A 19,479-nucleotide genomic window follows, 5' to 3' on the forward strand; every position below is an offset into this window, starting at 1 on the left:
CACCCACAACAACCCCTCTTTTTCCTCTACAATCGATCCCAACTGTAACATCCTCAATACGACAATCCCTCCCTCAATCTATTTTTTAACTGTAATCTTCTTGTTCTCGAACAACAATCCATAATATAGTTTTCTTTAGTATCTTTCTTATTGTGTTTCTTAGCTATGGGTGTCCTTGTATATTATCTACTCTCCACCTATTCTTTTATCTTCTTGCTACCAGTTGCTTTTTTTTTTTTTGTGTAGGTTATGAGGAAAACAAAAGTAGGGATGAAAGAATATCAGTTAGAAAGCATGTTTCTTCACCATACCTACATGTATGGCGGCTGTAGGCATTGTTCATACACATGTATATGTGCTACTGGCGATAATAGGTAAGTTTGCTTTTCCTTGCATCTTTCATTTCAAGCAACGATACACTATCAATTTGAAAACTGTAAGCCGTTGAGCAGATTTTAGATTTTTCCTTATTTATGGGTATTAAATAAAATAGCTAATAGTGGTATGCTAACTGCCATGTAACCTAGGATAGCAAAATGAGATAGTCTTTGGTTTCTTTGTAATCTCTATATGTGTATGATCTAATATTGAACCAAGAGACATGCTCGCCACAGTGTTGTCTTGGAGAGCTGGAAGTATGTTATCTAAGTATCAGGACATGTACCATATGTAGGCTTTTAAGGAAGCTGAGTGGGTTCTTTCAGAAATGCCTTCTTCCAGGTGACTAGAGTGACATACGCTGCGGTTCAAATTTCAGCTGATTTTAGTTCCCTAGTTGAAGTACGTTCTGATAACCATGTTACATCAATTTCATAACGAGCTTAATTCATTATGTGTTCTTTTGGCTGCTATCCTCAGTGAACTGGGAGTTCTGTAGAAGGAGAAAGTAAACAGAACAACCGGAAGGATGACTTGATAAAGATTAAACAAGTCTTCCCTAAAGAAATAAAAGCAGGTATGAGACTATAGGAGAAATATAATTAAAAGAAGAAACTTCACCCACTCATCCAAAAAAGAAAAACTATTTCACGCTTCTTTTTAATCCTAAGTTCTGGTTAAGTTAATGATTAAAAGGAAAATGGAATTCATTTCATTCCATTTTTTTTTGAGAATTAGTACTATTTTACTCTTCATCATTGGAAATGCTGGCCACGATAAAATTTTGTTAGGAAAAAGGTCCCTACCTTTACAAAGCTCCTAGAAATTCTATTAACTCCTCTATTTCCTCTATACAGTTTCTATTTACACCAAAAAAATAAAGTTATGAGACAGTTCAATTCACATCATGAACTGATCTGACCTTGTCCTCATTCTTCAAAGCACCTTCCATTTCTCTCCCTCTAGACTGACCACCATATGCAAGAGGGTGTTATCCTCCACCATTTTTTCTGACTTTTACTTCCCCCTCTTGTCACATATTCTCAAATCTTCCTCCGCCATAATGCTATTCTCCGTCTTGTATAACTTAGTTACTGTTATACTTCCTTCTTTACTGTGCCTCCATCTAAGTCTGTCAGGCTCCATTGTTGTCCCATTAGAAGTGCCCACTTCTTTTAGCAAGTCAGCTACACTTTCCACCTCCCTGTAATTTAAGTGCCTTCTGAAGTTGAGATCCCAACCCTGGGGGGACCAGCATTCCGACACAGTAATCTCAGGACTGCTAGATAGTGACATGAGATCTGGAAATTTTTCTTGCAGTGGCACTTCCCATATCCAGTTATCCTTCTAGAACTTAACATTGTTACCATTGTCCACTCTGATTCTAGAGTTCTCCTGGAGCTTTGACCTTAGACCTCTGTTAGCCCTCCACACAGCCATCCCATAAGTGCAATTCACTTCTAGAGCACCAAGGACTGTTTTGACCAAACTTGGGAACAATAATTTCCTTCCAGAGAGAAATTTCTTCATCACAGTATCTTCAAAGCCATTTCATCAAAAGGCAACTGTTTTGAATTTTGAGATTTCTTATTCTAGTCCTCCTTGTCCCTTTAGTCTATTTAGCTTCTTCACTACACTAGCAGGAATAGGAAACAGTGACATCGCATATGTAGGTAAAGAGTCCAACGCTGAGTTTATTAGTGTGACCCTTCCCCTACAGACAAATATTGTGCTTCCCACTGTGCTAGTCTCTTTTCAGACCTTTCTATACTTCCTGCTTAGTAGGCATGCCCAAATGCACAGTGGGCACTTTTCCTACTTCACACCTCAGCAAACTAGACAAAGACTGAATATTTCTTACCTCTTTGATAGGGAAAATAATACTTTTTCTCCAATTCCCCTTTAGACCAGAAGCAACTTCAAATACTACCTATATGGCTCTAATTGAGTAAATTGTTCCATTGTAGCTTCACAAAAAATAATGGTGTTATTTGCTTTTAATAGATGACATATCTCCAGAGCACCTTCCCCTATTCTGAAACCCTTTAAACAATTGTTGTAAATTGCTATTCTCATCATGCAACTGACCATAGCCAAAATAAACAGGGAAGGGGACAAAGGGTCCCCTTGTCTGTGTCCCCTCATTCCTGTCTTTTATTGAAGGGAGTATAATTCAAAGAAGAAATTTTTCCTTGTCTCAACCTCATATTGTCAATTTTTCTTTGTCTAATTTATGGTGTTTACATTGGTAATATAAGTTTGTCACTTCTTGATGTTTATAGAAAGATGTCTATATGCCCGCTCCCTTTCTAAAATTTAGTTTATGCCCTCATGGTTCTGATCAGATCCCAGGTCAGGATTAGGCGCTACTGACTCTTCTCTTAGTTCTGTATCTAATTTTGTTCTGATACTTATTTTGATCGGCACGACTTGGATGTGGTTAGTTGGAATTGAAGATAAAGGGATGTAAACTTTTTCTGAAAAAGTATAAAGGGAGATAATTTTAGGAATGAAGACCAGAGTTTTGGTTCTGATCTTTTGCTCTTTGTTTGGAATGAAATGACAGGGGGAGTGGAGTGTTGCAGACCTAAATACAAAAATACAACTGTTATCTCTAATGTCGTGAACTTTTAGATGAGACGGTTCACATGATTCATCATGATTTCAGAATAGGCAAAGCTCTTGGATTCAAGTTTCATTGCCACCTGTCAATTTAAAGCTATTTCCTTGTACAAGAGAAAGAACACACTACAACAACATCATACCCGGTGAAATCCCACTAAGTGGGGTTTGAGGAGGGTAGAGTGTACCATACCTTACCACTATCTCGTAGAGGTAGAGAGACCGTTTCTGAAAAGAAAAAGAACACACGTGAGGGATGAATAAATAAGTAAAAAATCCTCTCTAATAGCTTATGCTTCTAGGTGGCGAGGTTCTCACAAACCAGGGGAAGCAGGTCATTACTCTTATTCGAGAACTTAAGTAACTTGCTAAACAGGGTGGTGGGTCATTTGGTTAAGAAAAAGAAGTAGGAAGCATTAAGTAACTTGCTGCTTAGATTTATTTTTGTTGCTGTCAAAATATTAGCCAATAGAAATAGATGCTGCTTAGACTTATTTTTGTAGCTGTCTAAATATTAGCCAATAGAAATACAAGTAAAGATCTTAGAACTATAATTATCGGCAGAATTCAGTTGTGTGCCTATAGCATCAGATTCCGCGTTTGTCAGTATGTGAGACTCTGTATCTTTATGGGTAGGGTGTTAAAATTCAGAATCAATTTATCTTATATGTGAATTGTTAAGAGTTAAACCCGACTAGCTTGGGGTTGAAGCGTAGTTAATGATAAAGTTAAACGAGGTTTGAGATCAATTTTCAAATTATCAGCTAACACTACCACATTCTATTGCAGTGCTGTACTCCATTATGGTCATGCAGCAGCTCCAAATGACAAGGTATATTATTTGTGTGCCTCTGTTAATATGTTATGTCTATCCTATATTGCTGGTTATCAGATCTGTATTTAAGTTGTAAGAGAACTCGTGTCATTTTGTGGACAAACATAAATCAATGCCTCATTTTTATCTAGATTAATTATGGTTGTTACATATTGGTGTTGTAACCATATTTTCCTTTTGGTGTTATAGAAATAATTATTTTAAGTTTCTTTAGAAAGGTCCTCAGCTTGGAACCCATTATTTGTCTGTTGTGTGCTGATATTTTGACCTTGCGCCAATATTGATACATAGTTGGTCTATTAAATAGTATATTATGTGTTCCACATTGAAAAGGATATGGATTGTGTTAAGTTTGTATATAAATAGGGCTCAGTGTAAGACAATTAGTTTATGCATCTGATACAACCCCACTTTTGAAGAAGTATTTTAGGAAAAGAAAGGGTGAAAGGGGAAACAGAGATTCTAGAATGCACATGGAACCAATCAGCCAAACATGAAGTAACTGCCTCCTTGCTGCTCTCCAGCAGTTACCAATATTCCAACTACTATAAGATAGGCTTTACAGTTCTAGTTGTGTGTTGTAAACAATATGTATCTTATAAATATCTAGTCAGGATTATTTTTAAAGATTATTTAATATATGTTTGAATATCAGTTTCTGGGAGTTTTGTCCACTCCATAGGGACAAATTTATTAGCAGTAAATTGTGTCAAGATTCTTGCAGTCTGTTACCACTAGCAATTTACGATTTTACAGCATCTAACATCTTAATAATATTTTCCCATGCATTTACTTCTCACATGGTATCAGAGCAATGGCGAGAAACATCTAAGAAAGATAACTCAGTTAGCTAGTCATCGTGCTTGAATATTTGATGATTTTCTAAGGGATAATTTGTGTTATCTATGTGTCCTTCAGTGTAATGGAGAAACCAATACCACCGTAGCGTCTCCCTACTCTCAAAAAACCAAACCCATCAACTGCTCTGGAGACGACCCCTATGTGCTCTCATGGGCAACCTGAATGCACCAGATCCATATAGTTTTTTGGTGAGACAAGTCGTTTATCATTACTAGATGTCAAGTGGAAGTGCACTGATGTATGTAGCTTATGTACCGATAGATCTATATTGGATTTGAATCAGATATTGGATCATTCTATATTGAATGACTACTTTCATTATGTTGTTTCCCTCATTCACAGTAAAAAATAAATCAGAAGATAAAAAGAAAAGCCATTTCATTTTGACAAAAAGACCCATACCTAAGTCACACGTGAGGTCATCTCGTTCCACCTTTGGAAGCAAATCTGGTGCTTGGAGATCACAAAGTTGTTCCGAGCCATACTACCCAATTTTTTCATCATTTTTTTATCTCCACAACACTAACCCGGCAACTGCAGTCACCAATTCTGGTGTTTTGTCTGATTTTTCCGACCAAGTTCGTGTTTCTCTACAGCCATTCAAAACTTCTGTTAGAACAGGAATAAGTATTTCTTACTTAGAATAGAAACTAGAATAGGAATAAGAATAGGAATTCTAGTTGGAAAAGGTTTCCAATGTAGTATCTATAAATAGGCTTTTCATGTAACAATTTAGATATGCAATTTAATAATATTTTCTCCAATATTTCTCACATGGTATCAGAGCAATTGTGGGAAAAAAAATTTAAAAAAATAATATTTTCCGGTAACCTAGTTGCTGTCCGGATAATTATTATTTTCCGTCATTGTTTTCATAAAATTGACACCACCACTAGCTGCTGAATTTCCCGTTGAGTAAAGCCCAGTCATCTCCACCGGAAACCAGTGCTACACGCGCCGTCACGTGCCGCCGGTAGGATTTTCGCCAACGAACTGTTAGACCCACGCGCCGGCGCTTGACTTTTTTCGGTTAATTTTTTCGATAATTTTTTTCCTATCTGAGTCGCCTCTTCATTCCGAGGCTAACTATGTAATTTTTTTTCTGATTTTGACCAAATTCGATCGGCAGAATTAGGGTTCCGGCTATTTTTGAATTGTTTTTTTCGAGATTTGAATTTTACGACGATGAGATCTCAATAATCAAGATATTTTTATTGTTCTCGGGACAAATTTTGCATAATGTCGTTTGGATGTGATGTTTTTGGTTCTAAAATTATAGGGATTGGAAATTCTAGCCCTATAATCTCTTCAGAACTTCTATTTGGAAGTTCAAACTATTTATCTTGGGCTTCGTCTGTTGAATTGTGGTGCAAGGGTCAAGGTGTGCATGATCACTTTACGAACAAGACTTATATGGTAGATGTAAAGGCAAAGACTAGTGAGGAAGATGCAAAAGTCAAAGAACATTGGGAGAAAGTAGATGCTCAATTATGTAGTCTCCTATGGCATTCGATTGATTCCGAATTGATGCCCTTGTTTCGCCCATTCCGAACGTGTTATACAATTTGGGAAAAGGCGCGTGTTTTATACACTATTGACATCTCTCGATTCTATGATGTGATATCTCGATTGACCAACTTAATGAAACAAGAATCCGATATGTCTACTTACTTGGGACAGGTACAGGCAGTCATGGAGGAATTCGATACGTTGATGCCAGTAACTACGGATGTGGAAAAACAACAAGAACATAGACAAACATTGTTTCTAGTTCTTACTCTTGCTGGACTTCCTCCTGATAATGATTCTGTGTGATCAGATTTTAGCTAGCCCTACAGTTCCTACAATCGATGAATTATTCTCTCGCCTCCTTCGTCTTGCGGCACCTCCTAGTCACAATATCGTTTCATTACCCACTGTTGACTCCTCTATTCTCGCATCTCAAACCTTTGAAAAGCGTACGTATCAGTCTACGGAGAATCGGTGAGGGGGAGGACGTTTCGGGGAACCTCGATCCAAGTGTAGTCATTGTCATAAGTCTGGGCACACTCGTGACATATGTCATATTTTGCATGGTCCACCACCCAGTTATGATCCTCTTGTTCTAAAGGAATATAATGAGTTCCTTCGGAATTGCGCAAGTATCTCCACCAGTAGTATATGGTGCTCAACTTAATCAACCATCCAATAATGCTCATATTGCTCAGATAGAATATGATGAGTTCCTTCAGTATCGTGCAAATAAACAAACGTCTCCACAAGTATTTTCGGTTGCACAACCTGATGTGTCTGTCACGGGTAATTCTTTTGCTTGTGTGTCGCAATCTAGTACTGTAGGAACATGGGCCGTGGACTCTGGGGCTTCTGATCATATTTCTGGTAATAAATCACTTTTATCCGATATTGTTTATTCGCAATCTCTTCCAGCTATTACTTTAGCCAATGGGATTCAGACAAAACCAAAAGGGGTTGGAAAAGCCAAACCCCTATCTTCTGTCACCCTATACTCTGTTTTTTATGTTCCTGGTTCTCCTTTTAATCTAGCATCTGTTAGTCGTTTGACGAAATCCTACATTGTAGCATCTTTTTTCGATGATTTTATTCTCATACAGGACCGCAGTACGGGACAGATGATTGGAACAGGACATGAATCACAAGGCCTATACTATCTTACCCCTTCAAATTCCTTGACAGCATGCTCCGTTACAGATCCCCAGATCTAATTCACAAACGTCTGGGACATCCGAATCTATCCAAACTGCAAAAGATAGTGCCTAGTTTGTCTAGTTTATCTACATTAGATTGTGAGTCGTGTCAACTTGGGAAACACACTCGTGCTACGTTTTCTCGTAGTACTGAGGGTCGTTCAGAGTCTATTTTTTCATTAGTTCATTCTAATATTTGGGGTTCTAGTAGAGTCAGTTCCACCTTAGGATTTCGTTATTTTGTTAGTTTCGTTGATGATTATTCAAGATGTACTTGGGTTTTTTTAATAAAAGATCGTTCTGAGTTATTTTCTATTTTCAAAAGTTTCTTTGCTGAAATACAAAATCGGTTTGGTGTTTGTATTCGTACTTTCCGTAGTGATAATGCCTTAGAATACTTATCATCCCAATTTCAGCAATTTATGTCTCACCACGGAATCATTCACCAAACATCTTGTCCATACACTCCTCAACAAAATGGTGTCGCCAAAAGAAAGAATAGGCATCTTATAGAGACTGCTCGCACTCTCCTCATTGAATCCCATGTTCCGCTGCGTTTTTGGGGCGATGCAGTCCTTTCAGCTTGTTATTTAATTAACAGAATGCCCTCTTCATCTATTCAGAATCAAGTTCCACATTCCATACTGTTTCCTCAGTCACATCTCTATCCTATTCCCCCTCGTGTCTTTGGGAGCACATGCTTTGTTCATAATTTAGCCCCAAGGAAAGATAAATTAGCTCCTCGTGCCCTCAAATGCCTTTCTTGGTTACTCTAGAGTTCAAAAAGGGTATCGTTGTTATTCACATGATCTTCATCGATACGTTATGTCCACTGATGTTACATTTTCTGAGTCTCAGCCTTCTATACATCTTCTGATCATACTGATGTCCAACCTCATGTTTTACCTGTGCCAACCTTTGAGGGATCTACAGTTACATCTACATCTCCAGTTGCAGTGCCACCACTACTAACTTATCATCGTCGTCCACGTCCAACCCTAGTCCCAGATGATTCATGTCATGCGCCAGACCCTGCTTCTACTGCGGACTTGCCTCTACCTAGCCCACCGCTTGCACTTCAAAAAGGTATACGATCTACTCGAAATACTAACCCGCATTATACCTTCTTAAGTTATCATCGTCTATCATCACCCCATTATGCCTTTGTGTCGTCTTTGTCCTCTGTTTCCATTCCTAAGTCTACAGGTGAAACACTTTCTCATTCTGGATGGAGGCAGGCTATGGTTGATGAGATGTCTGCTTTACATAAGAGTGGTACTTGGGAGCTTGTCTCCCTTCCTGCAGGTAAATCTACTGTTGGTTGTCGTTGGGTTTATGCAGTTAAAATTGGTCCAGATGGTCAGGTTGATCGACTTAAGGCTCGCCTTGTCGCCAAAGGGTATACTTAGATATTTGGGCTAGATTATAGTGACACTTTTGCTCCTGTGGCTAAAATAGCATCTGTTCGTCTTTTTCAATCTATGGTTGTCGTTCGTCATTGGCCTCTTTATCAGTTGGACATAAAGAATGCTTTTTTGCATGGTGATCTTAAGGAAGAAGTCTATATGGAGCAACCACCTGGTTTTGTTGCTCAGGGGGAGTCTAGTAGCCTTGTATGTCGATTGCGTAGGTCACTCTATGGTCTGAAGCAGTCTCCTCAAGCTTGGTTTGAGAAGTTTAGCACAGTAATTCAGGAGTTTTGCATCACTCGTAGTGGAGCTGATCACTCTGTGTGTTATTGACATTATGCACAAGGTCGATGTATCTATTTGGTTGTTTATGTTGATGATATTGTTATCACCGGTAATGATCAATATGGTGTCACTAATTTAAAGCAACATCTTTTTAGCACTTTCAGACTAAAGACCTTGGCAGATTGAACTATTTTCTAGGTATTGAGGTTGCTCAGTCTAGATCAGGCATTGTTATCTCTCAACGCAAGTATGCCTTAGACATTCTTGAGGAGACAGGAATGATGGGATGTAGACCTATTGACACTCCGATGGAATCGAATGTCAAACTTCTTTCAGGACAGGGGGAGCCACTTAGTAATCCTGAAAGGTATAGACGACTTGTTGGAAAGTTGAATTATCTCACAGTGACTAGACCAGACATCTCTTTTCTCGTGAGTGTTGTAAGTCAGTTTATGACTTCCCCTTGTGATAGTCATTGGGAAGCAGTTGTTCGTATTCTTCGATATATAAAGTCAGCCCCCGGCAAAGGACTACTCTTTGAGGATCAAGGTCATGAGCATATCATTGGATATACAGACACTGATTGGGCAGGATCACCCTCTGACAGACATTCGACATCTGGATATTGTGTTTTAGTTGGAGGTAATTTGGTGTCGTGGAAGAGTGCAAAATCAGAATATCGAGCAATGGCAACAACAACTTGTGAGTTAGTTTGGTTCAAACAGTTACTGGAGGATTAAAATTTGGCAAATATTGATCAGATGGAACTTGTCTGTGATAATCAAGCGGCTCTTCATATCGCATCAAATCCAGTGTTTCATGAAAGGACTAAGGACATTGAGGTTGAATGTCACTTTGTCAGAGAAAAGATACTCTCAGGAGATATTGTTACAAAATTTGTGAAGTCCAATGATAAGCTTGCAGATATGTTCACCAAGTCTCTCACATGTCCTCGTATTAATTACATTTGTAACAAGCTAGGTGCATATGATTTGTATGCACCAGCTTGAGGGGGAGTGTTAGAATATGAATAAGTATTTCTTACTTAGAATAGGAACTAGAATAGGAATAAGAATAGGAATATTAGTTGGAAAAGGTTTCCAATGTAGTGTCTATAAATAGGGTCTTCATGTAACAATTTAGATATGCTATTCAATATTATTTTCTCCAATATTTCTCACAACTTCTATTTACACTTAAAACTCGACTGAGCCTTTAGACCTCCTGTCACTACTTCCAGATTATTTTTCAGGAACTCCCCATCTAACTCTGTCAACCAGCAACTTGCCAGTCACTTTCGGCAACCTTCTCAGCCCATTTTTTCACTAAAGAATATAGATATTTGGACTTGATTACAATGATATTTTCTCTCCTGTGGCTAAAATAAAAAAAGTCTGCTTCTTTCTATCTTTGGTTGTTGTTTGCGATTAACCTATTTATCATTTGGACATCATAAATGTTTATCTCCATGATGACCTTGATGATGAAGTTTATATGGAGCAACCACTTGGTTTTATTGGTCAGGGGAGAATAGTGGCCTTGTATGTCAAATGTGACAGTCACTCTATGGTCTAAAATAGTCTCCTTGAGACTGATTTTGTAAGTTTGACATAGTCTATTTAAGAGATTTGCATGACTCATACACAAGTTCTCTCTATTTTTTGTCATCTCCATGCTATGTATTTATTTAGTGGTATGTTGATGATATTGTTATTACTGTCAATGATCAGGATGGTACCACTAGTTTGAAGCAACATCTCTTTCAATACTTTCAAACTAAGGATTTGGGTAGATTGAAGTTTTTTTGGTATTGTGGTCGCTCAATGTAGATTATTGTTATTTCACAACTACAGTATGCTCTAGACATTCTTGAGGAGGTAGGAATGACGAGTTGTAAACCCATTGAAACTCCTACCTAAATGCTAAGTTTCTGCTATACATGAGGAGCCTTTTAGCGGTACTACAAAATAAAAGCGGCTGGTTGGAAAGTTGAATTACTCCATATGACTTACATTTCCTTTACTGTGAGTGTTGTAAGTTAGTTTATGTACACCCCTTGTAGTAATCCTATGTAGTAATTATTGGGATGTGTTTGTTTGCATTCTTTAGTATATTAAATCAGCCCAAGCAAAGGACTACTAGTCGAGATTTGAGGCCATAAGCATAGGGTTGGATACACAAATGTTGATTGGGCAGGATCACCTTTTGATAGATGTTCGACATATGTGGATATTGTGTTTTAGTAGGAGGTAATTTAGTGTCTAGAAAAAAAAGAATTTGAGTGTGGTTGCTCGATCTTGTGCAGAGGCAGAGTATTGAGCAATGACCATGGCAACATGTGAGCTAGTTTGGATCAAATAGTTGCTCTGGGAGTTGAAATTTGGAGAAATAAGCCGGATGGAACTTGTGTGTGATAATCAAGTCGGCCTTCATATTGCATCAAATTCAGTGTTACATGAGAGGACTAACCACATTGAGATTGATTATCACTTTTTCAGAGAGAAAAGATACTCTCTGGAGATATTATTACTGAGGGATTGGGGGGGGGGTAGGGTATGTAATAATGTATTGCCCATTTGGATTAGCTTATATTTAGGTGCTTTTAGCTTTTAAGCACTTTTATTGTTTTGGAGGTGTTTGGAAAGGTCAAAAAGTGCTTTTAAGCACTCACTTTTAGGCCAAAAAAGTTTAAAAATACGCCAAAAGTAAAAAGTAGGTTTCATCTACTTATGACTTTTAGCTTTTGACTTATAAGTTACTTTTTTTAAGTCCATCCAAACAGGCCCTAAATGTCCCACATTGATAGTTATATGGATTGTGTAAACTCTGTATGTAAATAGATGTAAGAGAATTAGTTTATGCATCTTAATGATCTTTTCCCGTGCTTTACTTCTCACAAATATGATCTCTTATTTGTCTTACATTGTGCAGACATTGCAAGAGGGAGATATGGCACTTCTAGATATGGGAGCTGAGTACCACTTTTATGGGTCTGACATAACTTGTTCCTTTCCAGTGAGTACATGTGTCCTTCACATTTTTAGGCACATTGAAGTGTACTATCATTTTGCGTGTTATTCTTGTAGCCATTGTCATCTAGAGAAATAACAATAAACATTCACATGAAGAATATAGCTCTTCAATGTCCCGGAGGAGATGAGGACCATATATTCCTTGAATATATAAGCACACTGTAGCATTGTTAACTATTCTACAGTAATAATATTGTGATAATTTGCTTGTTGACTCATCTGTTTTATGCATTTGTTTGGATCTCTTTCAGTCTATTCATTTTCTTTTTGCTTATTGCTTGTCCAAATCACTGATAGTGAAGCGTCTGCGATGCTAAGCACTGAGTTTTTATCCATATTTATCTCTTGTTTGAGTAGCCACGGCATGATTGGGTCTTACATCTTTGGTCTATGTGCCAGTAGCGCTTGTTGCAAGAAGACAAGTATTGATCTATACTAAGCATTGTATCTGTATGCTTGGATACCTTCTCTTCATAGCTTCCTCTCTTCTTGTGCTCACAACTTTAAACTACTCAAGTATCAATTATTTTACTTTTTCTCACTACCATATATATTAAGATGCTGCTCCCAGTGTGTTTTGGCTATAACCTCTAATGCTTATATTCCTTAAGATTACACTTGTGAATTTTGCAGGTAATTGGGAAATTTACTCGTGACCAGTCACTTTTATATACTGTGAGTAATCTCTCCTGTGCATAATAGGATGATGCTTTTGCTGTCAGGCATGTAGGAAAGCAAACATGCTCATGTAGGGTTCCAATGGAGTATGCTTGATGTTTTTTACTTCCTTGAGATGGGATATGATGCGCATCTCATCTGTATTACCTCTTGTTGATTATTTTCTTTTAAAATGGGGGAATATGATGTGCATCTTATTGGTGAACAAGCTGTTCTTGTGAGCTGATCAGATTGACTTTCTATTAAAAAAATGCATTGCTTGGTTTAGGATTATAATACAGAATTAGTCTCTAGAGATCCCTTAACCTGAAACCACGCGTTAGGAAGCGCGCTCCTGAACTTATGCATCAAACTATGTACCTCTCTGAGCCTTCTACCTTCATTTTTCTATTGGTAAGGCCAGTATTTAGGGATGACAATGGGGCGGTGCGGGGCGGTCTTAGCTTAACCCGCAAATTTTTTAATCCGCCCCTCATAACAACTTTTTTTAATTTTCAACCTGCCCGCATGAACCCGACCCACATAATTTTTTTGGTATTTCTTTTTCTAGTTATGTTTGATACTAAAAATAAAATTCATAAGAATAAATTCATTTTTCATTAAGTTGTATTAATTTAATAGAAATGACTTAGAAATTTGTTTTTCAGAGGTCAATTGGGAAACATGTAGGAAATATCTTAAATATTTTAGTAGCTTTAAAGAAATTATCTTAATAAATAATGTTCTATCACTCTTATAACATGTAAAAAGTTAAAATTAAGTTTGAACTCACATAGAATCACATATACCCGCAATCCGCCCTGCCCCACATTAGTTTTTTTTTTAAAAACCACTTAAACCCACCCCGCCCCACCCCGCATAGCATTAAATTCACCCCGCCCCATTGCCATCCCTTCCTGTATAAGGACTGAATATGAAGCTTACAGGACCTTCAAATGTAATTTTTAATGTTCATGTGCTTTGACTTCACCATGGAATATAACAAAACGTTTCATTATTATGTAATCACTAATATTTGCAGGCTGTTCTTGATGCTCATGATGCTGTCATTTCTGCCATGAAGCCTGGAGTGTGCTGGGTCGATATGCATAAGTATGACTTTGCTGTCCAAATTTTGAAATTGGAATAAGTTGTTGAAATCATCTTGTTTTTTTCTTTTTCTGAACTCATAAATCAATAGGTAGAATCACTAGAAAAACTTGTTGAAGAACTTGGATTACTTAAATGATGATATGCTTTGCCTAATGTCCTCATAAAATCAGTTGATTCTATATTTCTTTCTGGTCATATAGATAACGAATTATAGCTTGTCCCCTCAATTTCAAACTGAACATTTCTTTTTGAGGATGTTTTTTTCGAAAGTGGAATATCTCATTACTTGTTACATGCAATCAGAAGATCATTTGTTCCCCTTCCCATAATTCCATAAACAAAAAGATTATCAACAAAAAAAGAAAAATCTAAATAAATGAGATGAGTAACTACATACATAACATTTGGAGTCCCTTATTGTGAAGTTCTCTAGAGTAAACATTCTGACTTGATAATTTGTTATGCCAATGTTTTAATAATCTTTTAAAGTCATGTAAAATTTGCTAGATATCAAAATCAGAACGGAGGGTGCAATAACTACATCCCTAACCACAAACCTCAGAAAGTTAGTTCTCCTCTTCGGACTCAAAGAAACAAAAAATCACGCATCTCCATACTTGGCCAGAAAAATGAATGTGTACAATTTGGAGCTTTGGAAATGAGTGTAAACTCTATATCCCCCAACCCCCAATCACATTCTCTGGTCTAATAGCTGTTCTTATTGTATTTCTAACTTATCCACTAGGTCAGTTTGGTCTCAATGAACAGGTTGAACAAGCTCGATTTTACTCTCATGAAACCTATTAGGCCAAATGCTCCATGGAGAGCTTTTAGAATCAAGGTCTATCAAGAAATTTATGGTGCAAGTATCAGAACTATTTTGAAGCAAAAAGCTAAAAGTTTCTGACATTGGAATTTGCTGAAGTTCCGGTTCTTTCATTAAAATTTTCTGCTATATTCTTCACTATTTTGAATGTATAAGTGGCAATCTTACAACTTATCTTTCTCTATGCACCAAGTCTTTAACTCTTTCTCAGAAGATGAATGAATTAATCTGGTCTTATGTTACCATGAAAATTAGTGAAACTTGTGAAGTGGAAGAGAAAATAACAGGAACTCGGCTTGATATTCCCCCAAGTTATTGGGGTTCAAATAGCTATGTTTAGACGTCCTAAAAAAGAAAGGCAATTACTATAGGAGTAAATTAAGTTACCTCCTCTATTGACATTTATTTTAGAAAATATTCACTAGGATTCTAACAAAACTGCCCCCTGAACATCAATTGAAGTTACCCTTCTTTTTCGAAATAATGAGATGCTATGGCAAGTTCAAATATGTCGTAGTTCATGCTATAATAAAAACATGAAGCTTTATCTGCATCTATAAGTGTTTATTACTGCTAAAATCAGGTGAAATAGGGTCTAACTGTCAGTTACCACATGGCATGAATATCTGCCTTTACACAAATCATTGTAGCTTGTTTTTCGCATGTATTTCACCATGAATTGCAGATTAGCTGAAAGGGTCATTTTGGAATCACTGAAGAAAGGGAACCTACTTGTTGGGTATCTTCTACTCCCTTCTTTAATTACTCTCTCTCACGAGCCTTTCCTATAGAGTCTGGAATAGCTGATATGGAATAGGGATTTCTTTACTTTGATCAAAGGGATGTTGATAAAATGATGGCCGAGCGACTTGGTGCTGTTTTCATGCCTCATGGATTGGGGCACCTTCTTGGAATTGATACTCATGATCCTGGGGGTTACTTGAAGGTTTAATAATTTTTCTCTATATTTCTTCCTTTGTTAAGTTTCCTGCAGTTTTTCATTTATTCTCTGGATATAATTGAGAAGTGAATAACTGACTTGCAATTTCAGGGAGCTAAAAGACCAAAAGAACCTGGATTGAGCTCTCTACGTACGAGCAGAAAGCTCTTAAAGGGAATGGTCAGTAGTCTATGTTTTGGTGACATTACATATTAGATTTAAGCTATTAGGTCCAAACAACTATTTCGTGAATTGTCACTGAATAACCATTAATGTGGTTCTTGAAAATTCGCCAAACATGGATGTGTTGACCATACAATCAATGAATTATGACTGGAGTACAAACAACATGGTCATGTCTTTTCAATGCCTTTTTTTGTTAATAGATCTGAAATGATTTCTTCAATAACACCTGCAATAATTGTTGGTCTTCAAATTTACTTGACAAGTCACAGCTTATTGCCACAATTACAAAAGATAATTCAAGCTTGATCATCGACCATGTGAACTTTCTATGTTTTTAGTTAAAATAACATGAAGGTATATTAAAAATAACATAGTGGGTAGGGTAACTGAAATAGTTTATTGGGTTTCAAGTAATTCAAGGAATTTAAACATCAATGGGCCATTTTCTGTATCTGTCTGCAAAACCTCCCCGTGTATAAAGTATCTTAGTTCTCACTAATCTCAGAAAATCTATTCACGGTCTTTACATTGTTCCCTTGCCGTTTTGAGTGATTTACATATTTCAAATTTGTTTATGCTATAATTGTGGGGATTGTTTTTTTAGGTGATCACTGTGGAGCCTGGTTGTTACTTCATTGATGCCTTGCTACTTCCTGCCTTGGAGAGTCCAGCAGTTTCAGAGTTTTTCAATCGTGTTGAGATCAACAGGTTTAGACCTTTTGGTGGAGTCAGAATTGAAAGTGATGTGGTGTGTTTTTTACTGGACTTGTTAGGTGTTATTGGAAATAAGTGCTATATCATGTTCATATTAGCTTGGATGTGGTTCCTTTTTAACCTCTATACCTTTGTCAAGTTGTATCTATCTGTTAAATCTTTCCTTTCTTTTTGTCCTTGAAGTGTGTTACTTCCATTGGATGCGTTAACATGAGCAAATGTCCGCGGAAGATTGAAGAGATTGAGGCAGTGATGGCAGGGGCTCCTTGGCCGATAGAAAAGACTACCTTTCTATCTGGAAATGGACAAGTGTAATTCTCCCAAATATTGCATGACATCAAGAAACTAGAATAATTGGTCCTCTAGCCATCGGTATCTGGGCCTCTCAACAACTAGACATACTTCAAGCATGTTTTGAGAGGCAACTCTCTACTTGTTCTTGAATACCACCTAGCAGATACGTATATAAGTTTGAAACATGCATTTGTAAATTAATGGAAGATTATGGATTATGTTATTGTTGCTTCCTATTATGGACTAAGATGAGCTAATTGGTGTTATTTTAATTTTATCTGTATCCGTGAAATATTTTCTAATTTTCTGCCTTTATGTTTTCCGTACATTTCGTATGCTATTTGCTCATGCATAGATCGAATGGAGAAATAAGTTACTCATCCAGTTCGTCTAGAATTTTAAGGGTTGAACTTAAATAATGTGACTTTGATAATTTTTTAAAATGTCAATATTTTAACATTTAAGAGGACTCATTAGCAACACTTTCAATATATAGTAAAAATGTCAAATTTTAGTTTGTTATGTATCTTATTTATGTTTTTATTATTTGTTTTTATTTAAAAAATATAATTATTTAACAACAAAAGGGAGAAAATTAAGGGAGAGAATATTTCAAAAAAAGGAAGAATCACTTAATTTTCTCATCAGTAACATTTTCAAATAGAATTTAAACTTTTTTCTCTTTTTTTTCTCCAGAATTTTTACCTTTTTAAAATTATATTCATTCTACAATATATTCTAGTTATATTTATTATAGTTTTTTATTTAGTTTGTATTCAATCCAATAGGTATGTCGAATGTATCTATATAGTAATTTAAGAAATATATTTATATTCATATATTTTTTTTCCTATATAGTTATTTTTTTCTTCAAAAATCTTGTATGTATTCATTTCAATAAGTATTTTATTTGTATTTCTATTTATTCTAGTTTTTATTTAGAATTTTGTATAATAATATATATAATACAAAAAATTAGTATGATTAAAAAGTGAATGAAATATAAAATTGAAAAGAAATAATTGAATTTTTGTGTACTGATTCTTAAATAAAATACATAACTAGTTGACATACCTTTAGAATAAATACAAATTAGAAAAAAAATGTCAAATTTAGAAACAATGCAACATAATTTTTGAATGAATACAACTATTAATTGTAAAAATACATACTGACCAAAACAGTATCAAAATTCAATATATACTTTCAAATTTATGATTACAAAACATAATAAAACTATGAAATACAAAAATAAATACTAACTTTGGTACATTGACATAACTATCACACAAAAAAAAAAAACATAATACAAAATGAATTAAGTATATGAAATACAATTCCAAATCTATGGATACAAAATACAATAAAACAATGAAATACAAAAATACATACAGACAAAAACAACAACAAAATTCAATATACACTTCCAAACCTATGAATACAAAAAACATTAAAACTATGAAATATACACAATCAAACTCATATAATGTGTTACATTGACATAACTAACACACACAAAAAAAAACAGAACACAAAATACAATAAATATATGAAATACAAAAATAAGTACTAACTATAACATAATAAAAATTCCATATACACTTCCAAACGCACTGTAACATGAATTTTTTTGAATCTTAAAAATTACTAAACAAATTAAACTAAACATGCAAGACACAGAACATGCAAGAAAAATCTCTTCTCCAACAAATTGGTTCTTCTTCTACTTCATGGTTATTAATTTGTGTGGGATTTTGCACATCGACGGATTCAGACAGTTTTTCCCGTCGTATATCCTCCTTAGGTTTAGAAGCGGAACCTACATTGTTATTTAATTCTTGAGTGAAAAAAAATGAAATGATGAGAAATCGAAAGAACTTTGATTATTTTTCCAATACCTCTAGTTACTCTCTTGAAAACGTCAATTGAAGAGAGAATTTATATAGTCTCAAACCCTAAAAAATGTTTTAAGAACAACAAAACGAAAAAATTAAAAAAAAAACACTAAAATCAGTAAGTAAATAAATAAGGAATCTGAAAAACATAATACCCAAACCAAGTTAATCTTCAAATCAAATCTTGCAACGAAATTAAATGAGAATAATAGAAAATATTAATATATTGAATCGAAAATCTGTGGAATTAATTTGGAAGAATGTTAGAGAGAGAAATTGAAAAAAAGTGTAAGAAAAGAGAGAAAAATATGAGGATTTGATTATGAAGAAAGCAAAAGAGAGAAATTGTGTAACGACCTGTTTAGTCGATTCGAGCAGTAAGATTATTTTGATAAAAACTGACAGGGTCGACGGACCACGCGACGGACCGTCATGGTCACGACGGCCCGTGATGGATTTCGTCGTCCCATACTTGTGAATTTTCTTCTGCTACTTTTCTCATTACCCTCGACGACAACTAGGACGAACCGTCATAGGCACGACGGACCGTCGAGGGGCTTCGTTCCAAAACACTTAAACTCTGAAAATCTGGGTACTGGGATCGACTCTCTGAACTTCACGACGGAACTGCAGGACAGACCGTCGTAAGTACGACGGACCGTCATAAACCCTTTACAGAAATTGGCTCTCTGAACTTTGTGACGGACCTGCAGGACGGACCGTCATA

The 19,479-nt window shown here is 36.0% G+C and overlaps 1 protein-coding gene across 2 annotated transcripts in view; it reads left to right on the plus strand.

The window, feature by feature from the left end:
* The window catches only part of LOC107026063 (xaa-Pro dipeptidase), a 39,077-nt gene extending 21,919 nt beyond the window's left edge, over positions 1 to 17,158 (plus strand). The window contains exons 7-16 of one of the 2 annotated variants that reach the window (XM_015226903.2): positions 247 to 374; positions 3,790 to 3,832; positions 12,027 to 12,110; positions 12,761 to 12,802; positions 13,827 to 13,897; positions 15,409 to 15,462; positions 15,564 to 15,669; positions 15,775 to 15,843; positions 16,454 to 16,597; positions 16,747 to 17,134. In XM_015226903.2, coding sequence (XP_015082389.1) covers positions 247 to 374; positions 3,790 to 3,832; positions 12,027 to 12,110; positions 12,761 to 12,802; positions 13,827 to 13,897; positions 15,409 to 15,462; positions 15,564 to 15,669; positions 15,775 to 15,843; positions 16,454 to 16,597; positions 16,747 to 16,878 — 873 coding nt within the window. In that variant the 3' untranslated portion in view covers positions 16,879 to 17,134. Of the gene's footprint in view, positions 1 to 246; positions 375 to 3,789; positions 3,833 to 12,026; positions 12,111 to 12,760; positions 12,803 to 13,826; positions 13,898 to 15,408; positions 15,463 to 15,563; positions 15,670 to 15,774; positions 15,844 to 16,453; positions 16,598 to 16,746 lie in introns of both variants that reach the window. The other variant, XM_015226904.2, reaches the window with a different exon arrangement.
* The last annotated feature ends 2,321 nt before the right edge of the window (positions 17,159 to 19,479 follow it).

The sequence above is a fragment of the Solanum pennellii genome, chromosome 7 (assembly GCF_001406875.1).
Source record: "Solanum pennellii chromosome 7, SPENNV200".
NCBI classification, from domain to species: Eukaryota; Viridiplantae; Streptophyta; class Magnoliopsida; order Solanales; family Solanaceae; genus Solanum; species Solanum pennellii.